The sequence below is a fragment of the Peromyscus eremicus genome, chromosome 4, assembly GCF_949786415.1.
Source record: "Peromyscus eremicus chromosome 4, PerEre_H2_v1, whole genome shotgun sequence".
NCBI classification, from domain to species: domain Eukaryota; kingdom Metazoa; phylum Chordata; class Mammalia; order Rodentia; family Cricetidae; genus Peromyscus; species Peromyscus eremicus.
The window spans coordinates 102,589,444-102,613,313 of NC_081419.1; the positions used below are offsets into that span (position 1 = coordinate 102,589,444).

At 44.5% G+C, this 23,870-nt stretch overlaps 2 protein-coding genes and 1 long non-coding RNA gene across 5 annotated transcripts in view; 2 read left to right on the forward strand and 1 right to left on the reverse strand.

Annotated features, from left to right (window-relative positions):
• The window catches only part of Mertk (MER proto-oncogene, tyrosine kinase), a 104,377-nt gene extending 101,839 nt beyond the window's left edge, over positions 1-2,538 (forward strand). Inside the window, exon 19 of the mRNA XM_059261389.1 lies at positions 1,835-2,538. Within this exon, the coding sequence (XP_059117372.1) occupies positions 1,835-2,348 (514 nt within the window). The 3' untranslated portion in view covers positions 2,349-2,538. The remainder of the gene's footprint in view (positions 1-1,834) is intronic.
• On the reverse strand, positions 1,642-23,311 carry LOC131909639 (uncharacterized). The gene is made up of 3 exons (XR_009378892.1): positions 23,221-23,311; positions 21,755-21,993; positions 1,642-2,456 (listed from the first exon to the last, which is right to left on the reverse strand). It is a non-coding gene; the product is annotated as an uncharacterized LOC131909639 (long non-coding RNA).
• Positions 23,312-23,391: 80 nt separating this feature from the next.
• Positions 23,392-23,870, forward strand: part of Tmem87b (transmembrane protein 87B) — a 41,160-nt gene continuing 40,681 nt past the window's right edge. For all 3 annotated transcript variants that reach the window (XM_059261391.1, XM_059261390.1, XM_059261392.1), the window contains exon 1: positions 23,392-23,572. In XM_059261391.1, the coding sequence (XP_059117374.1) occupies positions 23,408-23,572 (165 nt within the window). In that variant the 5' untranslated portion in view covers positions 23,392-23,407. The remainder of the gene's footprint in view (positions 23,573-23,870) is intronic.

Below are 23,870 nucleotides of genomic sequence, written 5' to 3' on the forward strand. Positions count from 1 at the left end.
TATATGTAAATATGAAAATGGAAATTGTACATTTCTGTTCCTGAGAAGCCAGTAATCAGCATGAACTAGATAATTTAGATTCAGCTCAGTTTTCTTTTCTTTTTTTAAAGATTTATTTATGTATGTATTTTATGTCTTCAAAAGAAAACAGCATCAGATCCCAGGGAACTACAGTTAGAGATGGTTGTGAGCCACCATGTGGGTGCTAGGAGTTGAACTCAGGACTTCTGGAAGAGCAGCCAGTGCTCTTAACCACTGAGCCATCTCTCAGGCCCCTCAGCTCAGTTTTCTTATCCAGTGACATTAATATCAATTTCCCAAAGCAGGGAAGGATCAAAATGAAATGCTGGCATGGCTCTTTTGCAGCCTGGTAATTCCCAGTTGTCATTTCCTTCCCGTGTCCCTCGACTGTAATCCTTAATGACACTAGACATTGGGGATGATGTTGCCTGGAAGAGAGGAGCATCCCCGGTAGAGCTCAGCAGAAAGGTCTTGAGGGACACTTGTGTGATGGGCTTGCCCAATCCGAGCCTCATTCCTCTGCTTCCTCCTGCTACCCATGAGCCCAGGGCATGTGCTGTAATTTACAACGTGTGGTGGCAGAGCTGTCGGGAAGACCAGAAGGGAGTGACACACACACTACGTACCACTCAGTTACCCGTCATGTGCCACTCAAGCTCTGGGTCTTCTTACTTAGTTCACTGGTCCAACTAAATCAGCGGTTTTGGTCACACCTCAGGTTAATGGTATAGACAGAGATTAGCGAACTTGTTTGGTAAATGTCCTAGCTACTTTTCTATTGCTGTGAAGAGACACAAGGACAAAGGAAACTTATAAAAGAAAGCATTTGATTGGGGACTTGCTTACAGTTTCAGAGATAAGTCCATGACCATCCATAAGCATGAGGGAGAGAGAGAGAGAGAGAGAGAGAGAGAGAGAGAGAGAGAGAAACTGTTTGGGCTTTGAGTTTCAAAGCCTACCCCCAGTGACACTTCCTCTATCAAGGCCACACCTCCTTAGTCCTTCCCAAACAGTTCCACCAGCTGCAGCCTAAGCATTCAAATAGATGAGCCTATGGGGGCCATTCTCATTTAAATCACCACAGTAAAGTACCAAATAGGAAATAATTTTGGCTTTGAGGGCCCTTTGTAGCACCAACTCAATGCTACAATCGTGGCAAAAGCAGTCACAGACAATAGCACATAATTAGACATAGCTGTCTTCTAATAAAACTTTATTTACAGAGTAGTTTGATTGCAAAGCCTGTATGAGAAAAGGATGTTAAATCCTTTTATTTGCAAAAGTTGATATAATTGTCAGATGCATCTTCTATTTTTAGAAACAGGATTAATTTTTTGACAAGAGGCTGAGGAGATGGCTTAGTAGAGAAGAGCACTTGCTGAGCAAGTGTGACAACCTGAATTCAATCCACAGCACCTATGTAAAAAGTTTGGTGTAGCTGTGAGCGGCAGAGACATGTGGATTCCTGGGGCTCACTGGTCAGCCAGTCTAGCCCAAACAACAAGCCCCTGGTTCAGTGAGAGACTCTGTCTCAAAGGAATAAAGTAGAGAGGAATAGAGCAATAGACGGGATGCTCTCCCCAGCCTCTATATAAACATGCACAAGTACATATAACACACACACACGAAACATTTAAAAAGTTGAATACCATTTTTTCCCCACACACACCAAAACCCATTCATTTCCATAAAAAGGTGGAACAAATGCTGATTAAAATAGAATGAAGTTGAAGACTAGGTGAGGAGGAAGGGGTGGTGGCACTGAGGGATCTGGGTCTGTGCCAGGTAACACTCACGTGTCTGTCGTCACCAGGTATGACATCATGTACTCGTGCTGGAGTGCCGATCCCTTGGACCGACCCACCTTCTCAGTGTTGAGGCTGCAGCTGGAAAAGCTCTCTGAGAGTTTGCCTGACGCACAGGACAAGGAATCCATCATCTACATCAACACCCAGCTGCTAGAGAGCTGTGAGGGCCTGGCCGACGGGCCCTCGCTCGCAGGGCTAGACATGAACATTGATCCTGACTCCATCATTGCCTCTTGCTCCCCCAGCGCTGCCATCAGCGTGGTCACGGCAGAAGTTCATGAGAACAACCTTCACGAGGAAAGATACATCTTGAATGGGGGCAATGAAGAATGGGAGGATGTGGCCTCCACTCCTTTTGCTACAGTCACACCTGGAAAGGACGATGTCTTACCAGAGGACAAACGCACCAAAAATGGGATCCTCTGGTCTCAGTGCAGTACGCTACCCTTGGGGAGCCCATCACCAGATGAACTTACGTTTGCAGATGACTCCTCAGAAGACTCTGAAGTCCCGATGTGAGGCCAGCTGAGGGGAAGCATGAGAGGACCAAGCAAATACTGCTTCGTGGGATCTGGTTGTCTTAGTTACTTTACTGTTGCTGTGATGAAACACCACGAGCAAGGCAACCTATAAGAGGAAGTGTTTAATTAGGTTTACCGTTTCAGAGGGTCAGAGTCCGTGACTGTAGAAGGAAGGCAGGGCGGCGGAAACAGCTTACATCTTGAATGGCAAGCAAGAGACAGAGAGTACTCTGGGAAATGGTACCACTCTTTTGAAACCTCAAAGCCTGCTCCCAGTGACACACCTCCTTCAATAAGGCCACACCTCCCAATCCTTCCCAAACAGTTCCACCAGCTGGAGATGAAGCACTCAAACATATGAGCCATTCTCACTCAAAATACCACACACTGGTTATACCTGATGCTCTGGCATTTGTTTTCCTTACTTATTTTACTTGTAAAGTTCGTGGCCTGACAGCACCAGGTGAATGCTGTCAAATTTTCACTATAAATACATAACCAGGGTCTGGAGAGATGGCTCATGGGTTAAGAGTGTCTGCTGTTCTTGCAAAGGACCTAAGTTGAGTTGCCAGCAACTAAATCAGGTGGCTCATAACCACCTGTAACTCCAGGTCTGATACTCTCTTCCGGCCTCTGAGGGCTCCTGGACACATAAGGCCTACTCACATGCAGTCACACATAAATCCAAGTAAATTTAAAAGTAAGTAAACAAACAGCAAGGCTGGGAGTGTGGCTCAGCTGCTGAGTGTGTGTTTCACCCATGGACTGCCCTGCACTCCATCCTAAGACCCAAAAACAGTACAAAATAAAAATATAGAGGCTAGGGGAAATAGCTGGGTTGGAAAGTCCTTGACTTGTAAGCACTAGGATGTCAGTTTGATCCCCAGAGCCTACGGAACAAAAAAGTTCCATGTGGTGGCACAGGCTTGTCATCCCAGTGCTGGGGAAGTGGAGAAGACAGGTGGATTTCTGATGCCCACAGGGCAGCCAGCCTAGGTGAGGTCCAGGCCAAGGGAGACCCTGTCTCAAAGAAAAAAGATGGACAGCACCTGAGGAGTGATACTTGATGCTGCCCTTTGACCTCCATACACACACAGACACAGACACACAGACACACAGACACACATACACACACACACCCCAGCATACACATGAACATGTACACACAAGAAAAAATATACATAAAATACATAATATATTTATTTAAAGAGAGAACATATATGCATATGGTGGAAAGAGACAAGGATATTATATTTTAATAAAAGATGACTTATTTCACTGACCTTGCAGATCTTAAAATATATTTCTCAGTGTTAATGTTTGTACAGAATCAATGTTGCTTTTTTAAAGTCATTTTCTTTTCCACAGTATTAAATGTAAAAGTGTTTGTAAAATGAAATGCCAGATTTTGACTTCGTTTTTGACCTTCATGAGAAGCCTGGTATGCCTCCATGAATCGTGTGTCTGATAAGAATGATCGATTTCATGTTCGAGGTTTTACAACTGATCGTCTGATCTGACTTCCTAATAAAATACAAATAAGGAAGGATGTGTTCAGCATGCTTCAGACTTGGAAAGACAACAGTCACCAGCAGCCCTGATACCTTTGCAAAGGAATCCCTTAATGGCTGTCCCTCACCACAGTTCCTCCGCCCATTCTTAGGATTGCTTCTGAGGGAAATGGAAAAACCATCTCAGAGTCTATAGATGAATGGCTGGCAAAAAGGCTCAGCTAGGCCGGGCGGTGGTGGCGCACGCCTTTAATCCCAGCACTCGGGAGGCAGAGGGAGGTGGATCTCTGTGAGTTCGAGGCCAGCCTAGGCTACAGAGTGAGTTCCAGGACAGGCTCCAAAGCTACACAGAGAAATCCTGTCTCAAAAAAACCAAAAAAAAAAAAAAAAGGCTCAGCTAGTAAAGGTACTTGTTACCAAGGCTGATGTCCTGGATTTGATTCCCAGGACTGACCTGGTGGAAAGAAAACCAACAGAGATGTCTTCTGACCTCCACATTGACACACACACACACTAAATAAATTAGTAAATAAATAAATGTAATTTTAAAGAGTTCATAAATGAGAAAAATAATAAAGGATTCAAGATTATATATACTGAGAAGATTTCAAAAAAGCTGGAAGGGTCTGAAGGGTTGAGTCATGCTGCTGTTGGGGAGGTGGCACTCACAGGAGGTGGGCAGCACAGGGCCAGGACTGAGGCTATAGAGTTCTTCCTTCTCATTCCCGGCTCAGCCATCACTTGTTGAGCACTTGCCTTGTTTCCAGCCCTGTATATGTCCAGTCCCTTTACTGTGTGTCCTTCTACCATGGGTACCAGTGACCTCATCACCATGTCTAGGCCAGGAAACCAAGGCTTGGAAAGACTGAATAACCTGCTTACAGCCCGTGTCTAGAGGCTGTGAGAGGCAGATTTTAGAACATTTGATTGAGCACATGGTTCAGGGGGTTGTACTAGTAAGTTTCATCTTACAACAAACACTAGAGCACTGGTTCTCAACCTGTGGGTCATGACCCCCGGGGTCAAACGACACTTTCACAGGTGTTACCTAAGACCGTCTGCATATCAGATATTTACAGTATGATTCATAACAGTAGCAAAATTACAGTTATGAAGTAGCAACCATAGCAGTTTTATGACTGGAGGTCACCACAACATGAGGGAACTCTATTCAAGGGTCATCAAAGCATTTGGAAGGTTAAGAACTACTGTACTAGAGGCAATTAACTTACAAAAAAAAAGAAAGAAAGAAAAGATAAGGTTTATTTAGCATACAATTTGGAGATTACAATCCTAGATAGGGCAGCTCCTTGGCTCTGCCTTTGGTAAGGATGGCAGATGGTAAAGGTTGAAGAAACACATGCTTATGTGCACACCATTAGCCAGGAAGCAGAGAGGCCAAGGTTGGAAGAGTACTCTTCCAAACACTGAAGGTCCTCCACAAGATCCCACCTCCATGGGAACTGTTGTGGAATATTCATGTGTTACATTCATTTATGCTGTGAATATTTGATTAATGATGCAAAGATGTGTTGCATTCTTTCATGTTGCATTTGTTTAAGTCTGTGAAGCTGTGTTACTGTGCCTGTCTAAAATACCTGATTGATCTAATATAAAGAGCTGAACGGCCAATAGCAAGGGAGGACAAAGAAAAGGAGAAGGAGAGGAGGACACCAGGGGCCAGCCACCCAACCACCCGGTCGGCCACAGAGTAAGAAGGAAAGAAAGGTATTTAGAATAAAGAAAGGTAAAAAGCCCAGAGGCAAAATGTAGTTAAAGAGAAACAGGATAATTTAAGTTAGAAAAGCTGGCTAGAAACAAGCCAAGCTAAGGCCAGGCATCCATAAGTAAGAATAAGTCTCCGTGTATTTGGGAGCAGGGTGGCAGGCCCCCAAAGTTAAAAAAAAAAAAAAACTACAGGGAACCCCTGGGGAACACCCATCCAAATTATAGCAGGATTCTATTCCAAAGCCTCTAGACATTTTATTTAATATATACAGATTTCATTCACTGTGTGCCAGGGATGGCACTCATTTAATTTCATGGAGCAGACAGGTGGGTAGACAGGCTGGGAGAGACTGACTGGCCAAGGGCAGTAAACTGATGCCATCCATGGAAACACTGTGCAGATCTAGGGCCCTTGGCATCATCAGAACTGTTTGCTTCAAACTTGTGAGCTCACCCTGGCTGCAGCGGCCTTCAGGGATCAGAGTACACCAGGGTTCAGGGCTGCAGTCTTTCATAGCCGAGTCCTGGCTCCAGCTGCCAGGCCAGGATCCCCATCTCCAGGGTGGCTCCCTTGTCACTGTGCAAAGGTTCTGAGGAGTTTAGATGAATCTACATCCTTATCAAATGTCAGCATCACATTTTATTAGTGAAAGGAAAAACAGACAATCATAGCCTATAAAGATAACTATGCAGTTGGGTGGTGGTGGCACACGCCTTTGATCCCAGCACCTGGGAGGCAGAGCCAGGTGGATCTCTGCAAGTTTGAGGCCAGCCTGGTCTACAGAGTGAGTTCCAGGACAGGCACTTAAAACTACACAGAGAAACCCTGTCTCGAAAAGCAAAAAACAAACAAACAAAAAGATAATTATGCTAGGGTACTGGCGAGGTGGCTGAGCAGTCAAGAACACTGGCTGCTCTTGCATAGGACTTGGGTTTGGTTCCCAGCACCCATGTGGCAGCTCATAACTGTCTGTAACTCCAGTTCCAATGAATCAGATACTTTTGTGGAGAGTGGAGACCAGGCAAGCACATAGTATGCATACATACAGACAGACAAAAAAAAAAAAAAAAAAAAAAACCTCATACACATAAAATAAAAATTCATAAATATTTCAAAACTATTTAAGGAGCTGAAGAGATGGCTCAATAATTAGAGAGCTTGCTGTTCTTGCAGAAGACCTGAGATCAATTCTCAGCACCCACGTCAGGTGTCTCACAACTGTCTGTAACTCCGGCTCTAGAAGAATCTAATTCCCTGGCCTCCAGTAGCATCTGAATGCAATTGCTCGCTCTCTCTCTCTCTCTCTCTCTCTCTCTCTCTCTCTCTCTCTCTCTCTCTCTCTCTTTCTCTTTCTCTCAAAGGTCCCTGTTTTAAAAAACATTTTAAAACATATATTGCTGAAATTTTGTGACTAGTTTAAAAATTAATGAAACACATTTTTTTAAAAATTTATTTATTTATTTATTTAGGTTTTTTGAGACAAGGTTTCTCTGCATAGTTTTGGTGCCTGACCTGGAGCTCACTGTGTAGACCAGGCTGGCCTCGAACTCACAGAGATCCAACTGGCTCTGTCTCCCAAGTGCTGGGATTAAAGGCGTGTGCGCCGCCACCACTGCCCGGCCTGAAACACAAAATTTTTGTTTGTTTTTCAAGACAGCATTTCTCTGTTTAATAGCCCTGGTTGTCCTGGGACTCCCTTTGTAGACCAGGTTGGCCTCAAACTCACAGAGATCTGCCTGCCTCTGCCAGCTGAGTGCTGGGAATCAAGATGTGCACCATCACACCTGGCTAATAAAACACTTTTTAACACTTGGGAAAAGTTTCTTGTTGATGGTACCCACGAGAGTTTGAAGAACTCAGGGCAGTGAGACGGCTCAGTGGGTAAGGTGGTGCCACCAAGCCTGACTACCGGAGTTCGATCCCTAGGACCCATAACCTGCATGGTAGGAAGGAAGAACTGACCCTTCAAGTTGTCCTCTGACCCCTGCACAAGGGCAGTGGCACAGGCGCGCACACACACACACACACACACACACACACACACACACACACACTCACAGTAATCAAAAAACATTGTTAAAGAATTTGAAGAGAGCTAGAGAGATGAGTCCGTGGTTGAGAACACTGGCTACTCTTGCACAGGACCTGAGTTCAGTTCCTGAATCCACAGCCATTGCTAACCACAGCTCCAAGGGACCCAAAGTTCTCTGCAGGTACCAGACACACATGTGGTGTGCATACATACATGCATGCAAAACACTCAAATACATGAACTAAAAGTGAATTAAAACAACTTTTCTGTTGTGTCATATTAACTTAGGATGTGTTGCATTTGTTTATGCTGTGGAATATTTGTTTAATGATGCAGAGATGTGTCATATTTGTTAGATTAAATAAAATTAACCTGTGGTCAGGAGGCTGAGTTCGCAATTAGCTGACAGGAAGTGGTAGGGAGGAGCCACTATAGTGAGGGTTCTTCAGTGGGGGTGGAGCAGAAGGACGCTGGTTTTTGAGGAGACACAAGCAAGGAGAGAAGGTGGGCTACTTGCTATTCAGCCTCTCTGAGCTAGCAGAATTTCACCTCAACCTCTGAATTCTGAGTTATTTCAAGAGGTAAAGATCTAAAGTTTCCCTTAGTGGCCTCGAGAGAGCAGTGCCCGAGGGAACCGAATTCCCGCAGGCTGCAGCCCTTGAGCTGGAACCGCTTGCTGGTGGTTGCAGAGTTGCAGCTGCTGATTAGGACAGCCGTTGCTTAAAGGGCAGCCACTGTATTGAAGCCCTGATTAGGGATTAAGAATAGCGAGATTAAACAACAAAAATGTACATAGAAAGGAATGTGCATATCTGCTGAAAATTTTTCCTATACATTTAATATTAAGTATCTAAACTACTATGCCATGGATTTTATATTTCTTATTTTAACTATATGCTATAAAAAAAAAAAGCATATACTGAATAGTTCATCAAATGCCCCACCACACTCCAAATCCCACCCGGGTGACTCTGTTCTCCGTGTGGCCTGGGTCAGTGCTGCCGTAGTGGTGTAAGGGGCGAGCAAGCCAGGTCTTCTGGCTTTTCTTGAAATATCAGCAAACACAGCACAGATGTTCACTCCATCCAGCTACACAGCCACGGTCCTGGTATTGCTGCAAAGTGTTGTTGTTAGGAGCCTGCTCTTACTCCGGCACATGCGCAGCTTGGGTCTAACGTCTTACATCATCAGTGGGGGCGGGCGACTATGTACCCGTGGAGTGGTCACGCAATCCCCGCCTTAAAAAGGCAGACGCAGACCCCCACACTCTTCCTGTGTTTCCTCTCTGCATTCTCTCTCTCTCTCTCTCTCTCTCTCTCTCTCTCTCTCTCTCTCTCTCACTCTCTCATTCCCTCTCCCTCCCCCTCTACTCCTCTCCCCCTCTCCCCCTCTCCCCCTCTCCCTCTCCCTCCTTTCTAATAAAGCTCTTTCTAACTCTGGTAGTCGTGGTCGTGACCCGTGACTTTTCCGCCGGTAACTGTTTAACTATTAAATGAAGCTGGACTACTGCAGTGATATAGTAACTCCTTCTGGCAAGAAGTCAGTTCATGGCCGGGTGGTAGCCCACACCTTTAATGCCAGCACTCAGGAGGCAGAGACAGGGGGATCTCTGTGAGTTTGAGTCCAGCCTGGTCTACAGAATGAGTTCCAGGATAGCAGGGAGTATACAGAGAAACTATGTCTTGAAAAGCCAAAAAGGAGGAGGAGGAAGAGGAGGAGGAGGAGAAAGAGAACAAGAAGAAATAATCAGTCCGTGTACTGAAAAGGAGAAACTATTTTAGCACCTAGCCCTACCTGCTAGCTATTGTTCAAGGAGGTTTTGACCCTGATCAAAAACCTCTCACACTTTACACAGGTTTTTAGTTATAATCTCATAATTTTATGTAAGCTTTTATCTGCAGGTGGCTTTTAGGTATGTCCCCAACCCCAAGTTACATTTTCTGAACAATTAAATGAGTTTTGTAGAGTCAAAGAACTATGGTTACGTTTCTGGGGCTGGCAAGATGGATCAGCATGATGAGCACTGGCTGCTCTTGCAGAAGACCAGAGGTGACTTCCCAGCACCCACATGGTGGCTCACAACTGTCTGTAACTCCAGTTCCAGAGGCTCTGACACCCTCTTCTGGCCTCCACAGGGACTGTACACATCTGGCACATAGACATAGAAGGATGAACACTTATATAACATAAAATAAATTAACTCTTTAAAAATAAATTTACATTTCTATCAACTAAACAGATTAGTTTCAGTCTTTTGTTTGTTTGTTTGTTTGTTTTTTCAAGACAGGATTTCTCTGTGCAGCTTTGGAGCCAGTCCTGGAACCAGGCTGGCCTTGAACTCATGGAGATCCACCTGCCTCTGTCTCCCGAGTACTGGAATTAAAAGTGTGCACCACCACCACCCGGCTAGTTTCAGTCATCTTAAAGCAAGCAGGATTTGCTCTCTGGGCAGCTGGCAACCAGGGTCATTCCTTGAGGGAGTTTGTAAGGAAAGGGGGTTGAATGAACAAGGAGCCCTAATGAGAGGGTTTACAAAAGATCTGGCTTCAGCAAACATAAATTCTGATCAAATCAGAACTACAACTCTATTTCCTTTATTTTTCTAAATTGTCCTGATAAAGCCTGTTAGGAAGCTAACAGTTTAAAGTTATGTCTGAGTAACAATTAAGACAGACAGCTTTAGTTAACTTTCTATTTCTATGTAACACTATTTTCCAAGTCAGCTTGTTAGTAACGTGTATGTAATCAATGTTAAAGCTTGTTATTATATGTCCCCCTTCATTACCATGGCTCAGCACATTTAAACCTCCTCCCTGAGAACCCAGAGTCTGTGGGGTTCTCAGCCATAGCCTTGAACGTTAGTGGAGACCACTCACCTTCCCAAACTCCCATGCTGTCTTTCCCATTAACTATGGAGTCTTTCCTGTTCTCTGTGTACACACTCAAGTCACTTTTCCAAGTGGCTGTTACGGTGAAAAGCTGGAGAGAGGAAACAAGCCAGGTCATTGTCTTCTGCTAAACTCAGACTAGGGCTGAGAGGCCAAGAGGACAGGGAAATAAACAAACACCAGAAACACTGTGGTCTGCAGAATGAGGCTCGTCTGACCTCTTAAGGGGGCTTTTTTTTCCTTTTTTTTTTTTTTTTAATTGCTCTAGATTTCTTCCCTTTCTTAATAAGAGTTGTAAGGGCCTTTGAGGGGGAAAAATGAAGTGCTGGCCCATGTGGCTAGAAGAAAGGGCTGTATCAAGGCTATCCATGCCAGCTTTCCTTGGGCAAGACACCAGTATCTTGTGCTACAGCACCCTGCATAGGAAGGGGATGAGGCAGAGTCTTTGAAAGAACTCTGTCCATGCAAACTTGCTTGTGGTTCTTCCTAATTTGAGGCTTCATTCCCTATGCAGTGCAGGGACCACCAACATTTGTCATATAGAAATGTCTCCCTTGACATTTTGTCCAGGTGCCTTCTCAAGTACTTAGACCCATAGATAAGCGCGGCTCTCAGCCTTGCTCAGGGAAATATTTTTGCACTGGGCAGCTGTCAATGCAGTGACTTGGAGCTGCTAAAGAGCTGAGGGTGACTGTTGAGTGCTCAGTCCTACATGGAATGTTCATATCAGCAACGTCAAGACACAGGGAACATCCTAGGGGGGCGAAGTGGGGTGAAATGTTGTCTTCTAGACAGGACGTGGCCTCTGTACTCATGAACTCCCAACAGCTGTGGTCGCCTACACAGGAGCAAGTCAGTCAACATTCCAGCATGGATGGGGAGGGGCTCATGAGGCCCCACCCCTTGCTGAGGAGCTCCTGGCAGTTGGGCTGCTGGAAGGGGGTGTCATTTTTCTTCAGGGATGTGGTCAGCAGTAGGTTGCCCATGTAGTGGATGGCTCCACACCAATGCACACACAGGCAGTGTGGACTCAGTGTTATTTTTTTTTTTTTAAAGAGGACAAGAAGATGGGAAGGGAAAGGGGGGGTGAGGATGATATAATATGTTGTATACATACATGAAGTTGTTAAAGAGCAAATAAAAATACGTCTTTTAAAAGAAATAAATATTTTCCTTATTGTGTGTGTGTGTGTGTATGAGAGAGAGAGAGAGAGAGAGAGAGAGAGAGAGAGAGAGAGAGAGAGAGAGAGAGAGAGAGACTACGTTACTTTAGCCAGAGATGTGTTATTGGAAAGTGCAGCGTGAAGGATGACTTCCCTCCTCACCTCATGCAAACTGTTGGGTTCTGGAACCTGCAAGTTGCTTCCTTTGCACAAACCTGGTCCTGGCTAGTTACTGACCATGTGAGCCTTGGCGTCCCTTTCCCACATGTGAAAGCCTTAGCTAATGGATGTAGGGACATGAAGTGAGTCAGAGTCTAAGGACTCTCTCTCTCTCTCTCTCTCTCTCTCTCTCTCTCTCTCTCTCTCTCTCTCTCTCCATTTAAGTTCACCAGACCAAACAGAAGTTCCCCCACAGGAAATTGCCAAAGCACCATCACTTACCTTAGAAATCAAGCCTGTTCTGGTCATCCTCATTCACAAAGTCAAGCTGCTAACTTCTCCCCATCAATGGCTTAAGCAAGCTGGGGCTTCTGCTGATTCAGTGGAAAAACACGCAGCCTGACAGTAAACTTGCACACCAGCAGCTTCCACTTCTCTAAAGACCTTTCCTTACTCTGGAGGGTAAATGGGAAATCAGGAAGTCTTTAATGAATATGTCAATACAGCACAATGCTCTTCTATCTAGATTTTTTTTTTCGAGACAAAGTTTCTCTGTGTAGTTTTGGAGACTGTCCTGGAACTCATTCTGTGGACTAGGCTGGCCTCGAACTCACAGAGTGCTGGGATTAAAGGCATGCACCACCACCACCCAGCATTTCATTTAGATTTTATTTCCTCTCTTTTCAATAAAAATTTCTGCAAAACTACTGTTCTGTTTAACATAAAGTTTGTCCAATTACTTATTTCATCTTTATAAATGCAATGATTATTTCTAGAAACTGTAACCCACTACTTTAAAATGCTTTCATGTACAGCATATTTTGTTAAAATGGGATGTAAGAGGCTGGAGGTGAAGCTCAGTTGGCAACATGTTTGCCTAGGATGCATAAGGGGATGATCCATCCCCAACATTACATAAAATAAGCAAGGTGTCACACACCCACCATCCCACCACTCGGGAAGTAAAGGTAGAAGGATCAGGAGTTCAAGATCATCCTTGATTATATAAAGAGTTTGAGCTCAGCCTGAGCTACATGAGACCCTGTCATTGAAGAAGAACTTGGCGATTACTTATTATGGAAATATTATTAAAATAAAATCTTCTTGTACAAAATGCAAAAAAAAATAAATTTAAAAAAGTTTTAAGAAAGAGAAAGCATGGAGAGGTCATGTGGATTCTACATATAGATATTTAAAATAGAAATTTAAGATTATCTTAAATAAATTTAAGCATTTTTCTCAGATTTAAGAATTATCTTGGGCTGGAGAGATGGCTCAGTGGCTAAGAGCACTGGCTGCTCTTTCAGAGGTCCTGAGTTCAATTCCCAGCAACCACATGGTGGCTCACAACCATCTATAATGAGATCTGGCTCCCTCTTCTGGCCTGCAGGCAAATATGCAGACAGAACACTATATATAATAAATAAATAAATCTTAAAAAAAAAAAAAAAAGATCTCAAAAAAAAAAAAAAAAAAAAGGCCGGGCAGTGGTGGCACTTGCCACCTTTAATCCCAACACTCGGGAGGCAGAGACACATGGATCTCTGTGAGTTCGAGGCCAACCTGGTCTACACAGTGAGATCCAGGACAGGCACCAATACTACACAGAGAAACCCTGTCTCAAAAAACAAAAACAAAAAACAAAAACAAAACAAAACAAAAAAAACAAAAACAAAAGAATTATCTTAAATCTAAGAATTAACCCTTACTACTCCTTAAAGATGTGATAACTTTCAGTTGTTTTGTTCAGAGAATACAATTATAAGTCTGTCCAAGGAAGCGTTTTCAAGCAGCAGTTATGGGTGACATACTAGTCACAAATACAGAAGAGGAACCCAGCGGCGAAGGGGTCTGCACAGTGAAGGGGTCTGCACGGCGAAGGGGTCTGCACAGTAAAGGGGTCTCTGCACAGTGAAGGGGTCTCTCAACCTATAAGTGCTGTTTAAAGACTAAGAAACCTTTGAACTAGAAACAAATCGACTTCCCCAAGGCAAGCTCTAAGGTCCTGCCCCGTGTGGCTTAGAAAGAAATGATCATAAGTTGAGATCTGAAAACCATAACCGCTTCACACCACCAGCAGTCTGAGCAGCTTGGAGGCAGGCAGGCTGCTGTGCACCCCCAAGTTTGCTGATGGCTTTTTTTAAAGGATTGTTTTTTCCTTCCTCTGCCCAAATATGTGTGTCTCTAGTTCTTTTTCATTCTGTACTTCAAATGGCGTCTCTAATGAGCTTCCTTCAAGTGGCCAGTTTTCTCTTCTGTCAGTTCCTATCTGTTGTTAGGCTGTTCTAAAGAGTGTGTGTGTGTGTGTGTGTGTGTGTGTGTGTGTGTGTCTGTCTGTCTGTCTGTCTGTGTCTGTGTGTGCATATAAGTGCACATGTATGTGAAGGTGACCAGAAAGAGGTCGGTGCTGAGTGTCTTTCTTGATCATTCTGCCTTAGTTTTTGAGACAGGATCTCTTGCTGAAACTGGAGCTCACCAATTGACTAGACTGTAGACTGGCTGGCTGGCTGATGAGCCCCAAGGATCTGCCTCTTTCTGCCACCCCAGCCTGGGATTGTAGGCACACCACAAACTTGGCTCTTCATACAGGCGACAAGGCTCTACAGTGAGGTCTTCACGCTTGCATAGTAAGTGCTCTATAGACTGAGCAGTCTCCATGGCCCCTCTGATTACTGTACTTCTCCCACTCTGGAACTGTCATCTCTGTGTGTGTGTGTGTGTGTGTGTGTGTGTGTGTGTGTTGACTGAAACTTCTATTTCACAGTTCCTGTCTTCCAAACTGGAGAAGGGACACAGAGGACATTGGGTGCCACATGCCTGAAGGCTTGCTTCTTTTTCTTCTTTTCTAAAAATCCAGATTTTTTTTTTGTTTTAAATGACTTCTATTTCTTTATTGATATCCTCCATTAAAAATGTAGGTAGGTGTGGTGGCACATACCTATAATTCCAGCATTGGGAAGGCAGAGACAAGATTGCTTCAGGTTCAAAGCTAGCCTGCTCTACATAAAAATTCCAGGCCAGACAGGGCTATCTAGTGAGATCCTGTTTTAAAACACTAATGAAAGAACAAATAAATAAATAGATAAAATTTAAATTTAAAAGCCATTTTCTGGCAGGGCGGTGGTGGCACACGCCTTTAATCCCAGCACTCGGGAGGCAGAGGCAGGTGGATCTCTGTGAGTTCAAGTCCAGCCTGGTCTACAAAGCGAGATCCAGGAAAGGCACCAAAGCTACACAGAGAAACCCTGTCTCGAAAAACCAAAAAAAAAAAAAAAAAAAAAAAGCCATTTTCTTTATTTGTCTGAACATATTTACAAATAGATGCCTTCTTATAATAAAGTATTTATCTAATAATTATAACCTTTGGGCCTCTGCAGAGACAGTTTCTACTGACTTCCTTTTTCTCCTGTATAGGATAATATCAGTTACTTGTGGGTTTTGTTTTGTTTAGGGGTGAGTGTAGCCCTGGCTGTCCTGGAACTTTCTCTGTAGACCAGGCTGGCCTCAAACTCACAGAGATCTGCCTGCCTTGGCCTCCCGAATGCTAGGATTAAAGGCATGTACCACCACTGCCCAGCTGTGTTTTGTACTTTTTAACTGAATATTTCTCATCATATTATTACAGAAATTCTGAATTCCAGTGTGCCCTTCTCTCAGAGCTGGGAATTGGGGTAATTATCTCCTGAACAGGTATGTGGTAGAGAAGTGGGAGAGAAGGATAGATGGGGGTATGTGCTCTGGGGAAAGAAGCAGAACTGAAGGTGTGACATGTGATGAGGAACAGGCTGATATGGGTGACCTATGCTTCTACCTGGGGTCATGTGATGTTGGAATCTGTGCTGCCACTGAGGGCCATGTCTGGGTCTGTGTTGATGTCCGTGGCCCATGTTACCACAGAAGGCCATATGGATGCCCATGGTCTGGGCCCCCACCTGCTGTGGATATTGCTCTATATAAATAAAGTACTGATTGGCCAGTAGCCAGGCAAGACGTATAGGCAGGACAAAGAGAAAGGAGAATTGTGGGAAGTGGAAGGCTGAAGCAGGAGACGCTGCCAGATGCTGCCATGAGAAGCATGATGTAAGATACCGGTAAGCCACAAGCCACATGGCAAGGTATAGATTTATAGAAATAGGTTAAGATAGAAGAACTAGGTAGCAAGAAGCCTACCATGGCCATACAGTTTATAAGTAATATAAGCCTCTGTGTGTTTACTTGGGTCCGAGCAGCTGCGGAACTGGCGGGTGAGAGAGATTTGTCCTGACCGTGGGCCAGGCAGGACCAGGAAAAAACTTCAGCTACACCCACCTAAGGCCATGTTGATGTCTATTGCTGTCTGGAACTGCCAGCCTCCAGGACAGCACAGGGTTTGGAAGAAGTCTGTGGCATTGGCGAGGCTACAACTTTTCTATCTAAGGGGTTAGGGAAAAATGGAAAAACTCACACCTCTCTTGATGGTTTCTTTTCTTCATTCTCTCAGGTTGTTCTCATCATGCTGTTCTCTCTCATGTTGTACTACTCTCGTTGTTCCCTTGTTCCCTTTCCCTCCACTGCTTAAATACTCAAACAAAATCTTTCAGGCAGTAAAAGTCATAAAAAGGTCACATTCCAAAGGTAAATATATGACCAAAAACAGAGACATTCTGCCAACTCTCATGCAATATATCTAAGTAGCCTGTCATAAGCAAGCAAGGAACATTTTTCTCAGCCAAAATATTGGGCTATTTAACATTCCCTATGGAAGAACCTCCATTGATATCTCTTAACTGGTTGAGAATTATTATAAGTAGGCACCATGAAGACAAATCTTTCTCTGTCCTTTTCTTGTAAGGATATTGAGAAGAAGCAGTCTTTTAAATTGATAATTATAAAAGGCCATCCTTTTGGTAACAGAGTAGGCAAAGAAATTCCAGATTGTAGAGCCCATTGGCTAAATTACCTTGTTAATTGATCTTAGGCCTGTTACCATTTTCCACTTACCAGATTTCTTTTTAATAACAAATACAGGAGAATTCCAAGGGCTGGTTAATTCTTCAATATGGTGAGAATTTAACTGTTCTCTGATGTTAAAGGCCATTGCTGAACCCATACAGGACTGTCTGTTAACCATTTTAAAGGTAGAGCTGTTGGTGTCTTTGAAAGATCAGCAGGTGTTGTGCCCTGTTCTTGTACAATCTGGATGGCTGGTGACTCTTCTTTATAGTTTCTTCTAATATTTCTCTCAGAAACATGTGTTAGTTTCTGAGGTTGGAGGAATGTTAATCTGGGTATTCCATTGTTGTAATAGATCACAGTTCCATAAATTCATAGCTATATTAGCCACATATGGCTTTAATTTTCCTCTCTGTCCTTCTGGACCTATACATTTGAGCCATCTTGTGCTCTGTTTCACTTGAGATAATGTTCCAATCCCTAATAGCCTAACATTTACCTCCTGAAGAGGCCAATTTGGATGCCAAGATTCTGGTGCAATTGTTGTTATATCCGCACCTGTGTCTACAAGACCCTCAATGAGAATGTCATTATTTGTATTTTTAATTTTGGTCTTTGTTTATTTATAGAAGTTTGCCAAAAATTGCTTTATGGTTTCTCCTGAAGTTCCTGTTCTCTCTGCTATAGCTGTTCTATCACCCTGAGCAGTATGGTTTTTTACAATAGGTATTTGGTTATTTAATTGCTCTGAGAAGGGGTTTCTTCTATGACGGCAGGAAAGGACTGAACTGAATTTGCCATGGGTGCCTGCAAGAGGCCCCTCATAGAGTTTCCCAACAGCAAAGGCAAAGGGTTACCTTGTCTGTCCCTTGTTGATCTACATTCTTTAATCCAATGTTTGCCTTTACCACACCTTCTGCATACTCCAGAAGGGAGGGGTGTTCTGTTGCCATTGTTTCTTGAAGAAACATTGTTTCTAGGAATGCCTTATTTATAGTCCCTTTTTAGGTGACCTTGTTTACTGCAATTAAAGCATCTGACATTATTACTTTTCTTCAAACCTCTTGAAATCACCTCTCCTATCCATGTATCATCATGGTCATGAAATTTAATATTAATTGTATCCCAGATCCATTCTTCCAATGGTGCTGATCTTGCCTTTAATAGCCTAATTACCCTTTTGCATGCTGTGTTAATATTCTCAAAAGCCAGATATTCAATTATTATCTGTCTTGCTTCTGAATTTGATATCATTTTATTTACTGCTGAAGACAGCCTTTGTAAGTAATCTGTGAAGGTTTCTCTTGGGCCCTGTATAACTTTTGTAGATGACTCAATTTTCTTCTCTACTTCTTTTTTTTTTTTGAGACAGGGTTTCTCTGTGTAGTTTTGTTGCCTGTCCTGGATCTTACTATGTAGACCAGGCTGGCCTCGAACTCACAGAGATCCACCTGGCTCTGCCTCCTGCATGCTGGGATTAAAGGCATGCACCACCACTGCCCAGCTTTCCTACTTCTTCACTACTTTCCCACACATTCATGGCTGCCATGTGGCATAGAATTAGAGTGTGTTCATCATATAAAGATTGTCTTTGTATATCAGCATAATCACCTTCTCCAAGAAGTTGATCTTGGGAAATTTCCATACCTCTAGCCCAACATTATTGTTTTATAGTCTTAGCCTCCTCTTTCCACCAGGTTTGCCACTGTAACTGTGGACTAGCCTCTAGGATAGCTGTAACCAAATCTTTCCAGTCCTGAGGAATAGTTCTATTACAAGTTGACCATGAGTTTAACATCTGCTTTACAAATGGAGAATGCATACTATATGAGACTATAACTTCTTTAAATCTTCTCAAATCTAACATTTCCACAGGAGTCCAGTTAGCTTGTACACAGCATTGAGCATTAGGCAGTTCCTATAAGGTTACTGGGTAGATTAAGGTTGGTTGTTTGAAAACAATCTGTTTCTCTGTAACCGTATAATTCATTGCTGAGATAGGTTCACCTTTAAATTCTTCTGTCTGGGTCTGAATATCTCTATAATCTGTTTAAACAAGTTTTTCTAAAACTTTTATCTTGGCACTCAAATTTACCAACCTTTTTAATGCTAAAATAAAAATTATCAAACAAATAATATTCATAATTGATGTTACATAAATCCCATCAACATTAATTATCCTCTCATTTAATTGTTCCATTTTCAGACTGCCTAATGTGTTATCAAACAGACACCAAATACCCTCTCTTGTAAAAATGTTTCCCTTTTTTTTTTAAATAATTTTTTTAAAGATTTATTTATTGTGTATACAGTGTTCTTTCTGCATGTATGCCTGCTAGCCAGAAGAGGGCACCAGATCTCATTACAGATGGTTGTGAGCCACCATGTGGTTGCTGGGAATTGAACTCAGGACCTCTGGAAAAGCAGTCAAGTGCTCTTAACCTCTGAGCCATCTCTCCAGCCCTGTTTCCCATTTTTTTAATGTGGTAAAAATTCTCTTTAACTAATTTCTTCCTTTAAGGTATCTTAATTGACTCACCAAGTCAGCTGACTGTGTAGAACAGCAGAAGTCCGAGGGAGTTTCAGGGCAGCTACCTAGTGTGGTAGCAGTCTAAGATGGGGATCAAGAGAGAGCCCACCACCCACCAGGAGAGAAGAAGCCAAAGAGACTCCCATCCACGTGGGGTGGAGACTCCTGCTTCATGCAGCTCTGGCCTGAGCCAGGGGCCTGCAAGGTCACAAGTGGCTTTTCAGTGAATTAGTGCCACAAACGTTAGGACGCCAGATGTAAGACAAATTGCTAAATGATCTTATTAATAATAATAATAAAAAAAAACCCAGAGCCAGATATTGGGGTGAAAAACTGAGAGATTGGGGAATAGGACAAGCCACAGCCAACCTCACCTCACCGACTCCTCAGTCTCCAAAGAGACCTAATTCCTGTATACCCATGTCTATATGCCCTTCTGTTCTGCCATCTCATTTCCTCTCTCTGCCCAGCTACATCAGCTGGGTGTGGTGCCATCACTTGGGAGGCAGAGGCAGGTGGATCTCTATGAGTTTGAGGCCAGCTTAGTCTACATAGCAAGTTCCAGGACAGCTAAAGTTACAAAAAGGGAGATAGGAGGGAGCGAGGGTGGGCAAGAGGGAGGCAGGCAGACAGGCAGATAATGGTTAACGGTCCACAACTCGTTATCTCCTCAGGAAGGGGCATCATGGGTATCTCTTGTATCCACTGAAGGGCCCAATCTGAGGGGACTAATTGGGAAGAAAATGACTTTAGAGGGAAGGGAAGGGAGACCACAGAGGGTGAGGGGGGCAATCATACTCACAGCACATTGTGTGTATGTGTGCAATGTCAATTTTTGTTTCATTTTATTCTATGCGAATAAATAAATAAAATCGTTTCCACTATAAAGCAGAGAGAGAGAAAGAGTTGGGATATGGTGGTATACTCCTGTGATTCTAGCACTTAGGAAGCGGAGGCAGGGGATCATGCATTCAGGGACTGGGATATATAATGAGACCCTGTCTCAATAAAGACAGACATTTGATGTAGCCGGCCTACAAACAGCCCAGCTCAGCAGCATAGCACACTACAGAGCTTCTTCCATTTTGTTAGTTGACTTCAGGCTGCCCAGGACCACCAAAGAGCACCACATCACACATCTCCAGCCACGGACAGATCGACATTCAAAACACAGTCTGTACTGAGTGTGTGCTGCTTCTGTAATATCATAAAAGTGAAAAACTCTGAGTCTGTCCTAGGCCGGGAACCATCTACACATACACAATCCAGCTTCCTGGTTAGGTGACTTGGGGACATTGCTCACACACTTATCCAAAGTCTCTCTGAGATTACATGCCATTTGCCACCGTGGTAGCTGACTGGATGGTTATCTTGTTTTTATTGTTCCCATTCCATTCCCTGTCACACCTGCTCACTGTCTGGACTGATTTGTTAAGACTGAAAAAAACAAGGCAGCAGGAGGCTGGGCGACACCACATGAGCTCCTCATGGTTGAGGCTGAAAGTCCAAGGCAAAGCTGTTGACACAGTCAGATCTTCTGACTGCCTCTGCCTTGGGATGACCCTGCCTGGGGCTCGTCGCTGTTCCTTTGGTCTACAGTGTCCTCTCCAGGCTGTGAATGTGTCCTGAGTTCCTCCTGTGCAAGGGATGCTGGTCAGGCTGGATAAGGGCCCACCCTTAATTATGTCTTTCTGTAAATATCCTCATTTGATGGAACTGGTGCTGTGGGATGTCTTTCTGTATGCTGTGAATATGTGTTGCCATGATTGGTTAATAAAGAAGCTGCTCTGGCCTATGGCAAGTCAGGATATAGCCAGGCAAGAAATCCAAGAGAGAGACAGGAAGAAGAAAGGCAGAGCCAGAGGGGACGCCATCCTGCTGTCCAGGGAGCAGCATGTAATGGCACACAGGTAAAGCCACAGAACACATGGTGACATGTAGATTAATAGAAATGGGCTGAGTTTAGTTATAAGAGCTGGCTAACAAGAAGCTTGAGCCATAGGACACGGCCATACAGTTTGTAATTAATATGAGCCTCTGTGTGTTTATTTGGAGATTAGAACTGTAGCACATGACTGAATTTCGGGGCATAGTATCTGCCCCACAAGGCTAACTTATTGGTGTTTACGATCCTTTCCTGACGAACTTGGAGTCTTGACCCCAGAGACTATTTCTAGAAACATCTAAATCAAAGAACTCTCTAAAATATAAGGATTTTTTTAAAAAAGTTACTTATAGACTTTTTAAATAAAAAATACTTTTAGATTTATTTATTTTACCATGTGCTTGAGTATTTTGCCTATATGCATGAATGTGGACCACATGGGTGCCTGGTGCCCAGGAACGTCAGAAGAGAGGGCAACAGATCCCCTGGAACTGGAGCTGAAAAAGGTTGTGAGCTGCCATGTGAGTGTTGGGAAGAGAATGCTGGTCCTCTGTAACAGCAGCCAGTGCTCTTACCTCTGAGCCATGTCTCCAGACACCTCAGGATGTGACCAGCTTCTCCTGTCTATTAGCTCTTTCTGGAGTGCAGGGTACATTGGTCAGATGCTATATCCACTGCCTGCTGATGGATCTTCCTGTGTGTTAGGTTTTATTGATCTTATCCAGGTAGAATGCTGTGGATGTAGGAGGTAACAAATGCAGTCTGACTTAAAGAAGCAAAGTTAGCACCACGGCTCCTTGGAAGTGAAATGACCCTAGAATAAGAACCATATAATTAGCAAAAGTAATTACTCTTTAAAAAATTTAGTTACATTTTATTTATGTACTGAGCGGGAGCATGTGGAGGTTCAAGAACATGTCACAGTCTGTTCTCTCCTTACACCATGTGGGTTCCAGGGATAGAACTCAGGCAGTCTGGCTTGGCAGCAAGTGCCTTTAACCTCTGGACTGGTTAAAAAGCTCACTAGTCCCTATGCTCTTTAATAATGTAAAATCCCTGTTGAGTCAATTACTCGAAATTAGTACTACTGGGTGCTACTTAGTGAGTAGTAAGACACAGGTGTTCTAATTGATTACTGGTTTAATGATCTCTTTTAAAGGCACTTCTTGTAGCATGGGATGTTGCTTAGGTGGGGGGAGGCTTGTTGGGAAGACCAAGGAGATATTAGAACTCTCTAGAGATAAATTCCTATTTCACTTTAAACTTAAATGTGCTTGCAAAATAATTAACTAAAAATAAGTAAATTAGAGATATGGACAGCAACTCCTACTGAAGTTAGCAACTGTTATCTAATAAAGAGAAAAAAAGGCCTTCAGGGAAGATTCAACTTTAAATAAAACATCAATTTACTAGTGCCACCTACTGGTGAGAGCTGACATTGCTCAGGAAACGATTTTTTTTTTCCTTTAGAGTTCGTTTTGATGGTTATTTAACAAGCGGTCTGTTGTTCTGTTTTGCTTTCAGACAAGGGCTCACGTAGCTCACGCTGGCCTCAAGCTTGCTATGTTGCTTAGGCTGTCTTTGAATTTCCACTGTCCTCCTACCTCCACCTCCCAGTGCTGGGATCATCATTTCCGCCAACTCCTAATTAAGAGTCCCATTATCCTCCAGACCAGATATTTACTTTCTAGGATCCCTGCAGGCCCTGCCTCTTCTTCTTCCCCTTCCTCTCCCCGCCCCTTTCCCCGCCTCCATCTTCCGACACTCAAGCTTCCCCTCCAAGCTGCTTCTAGCTCCGCCCACCCGGCCCTTTAGTCTCCTTGCAGTCCTGCCTTCCCCCTCTCCCGGGAAGGCCCCGCCTCCTGACCACGCCCCGCATCCATAAACCCTCCCTAATTAAACTCTTGGCCCCGCCTCACCCCTCAGCCCCGCCTCCTCCCTCGGTCCCGCCCCCTTCCTGGGCCTGCAGGTCCTTCTCTCGACACTCCTCTCTCCCCTCCACGCTTCCTCGGTTTCTCTCAGGCCTGTCCCTGAAACCCACCTCCAGGTTCCGCCCCGCTTCCCAGGCTCTGCCCGCGCCTCCTCGCCTCAGCCCTAGACGCCCTCCGCACTCGCGCTCAAGCGCGAGTTCCCGCCGTGGGCCCGCCCCTCCGGGGGCGGAGCTACGCCAGGTGCGGCCCCGGGGCGTGGCCGGGTTCCGGGAGCGCAGGTGCGGCTTCCGCGTCAAGATGGCCGCCGCCTGTCGCTCTTCGGCTTGGCTCCCTCCCGGCCTCCTCGGCCGCCTGCCCGCCGGGGCCCAGCTGCTGCGCGTTGCCCTGTGCCTCCTGTGCTGGGCCCCGGCGGCTGTGGACGCCGTCCCTGAGCTCGGGCTTTGGACGAAGACGGTCAATGACGTAAGTACTCGGTGGGGACTGAGGCGTGGCGCTTCTCAGGCTCTCAGGGCCCTGGCAGGGTAGCTCCGCCCGCCCAGGGATCTGGCCTTGGGCTTGTTCACTAGCGCTCTGTCGGGCCAGCAGTGGGTCCTCTGACAGTCTGGACTGGGCTCTGGGAAAGGAGCGTCCCCTCCTCTGCCCGACGTGGGCTTCAGGGAAGAGTGATCCCCGATGTGCCTGGGCCGGCTTCCCCTTCCAAACGCTCTTGCTGTTCATGAGGCTCCCCACCCGGCTTCGTCCAGGCCTCTCACTGTGCCCT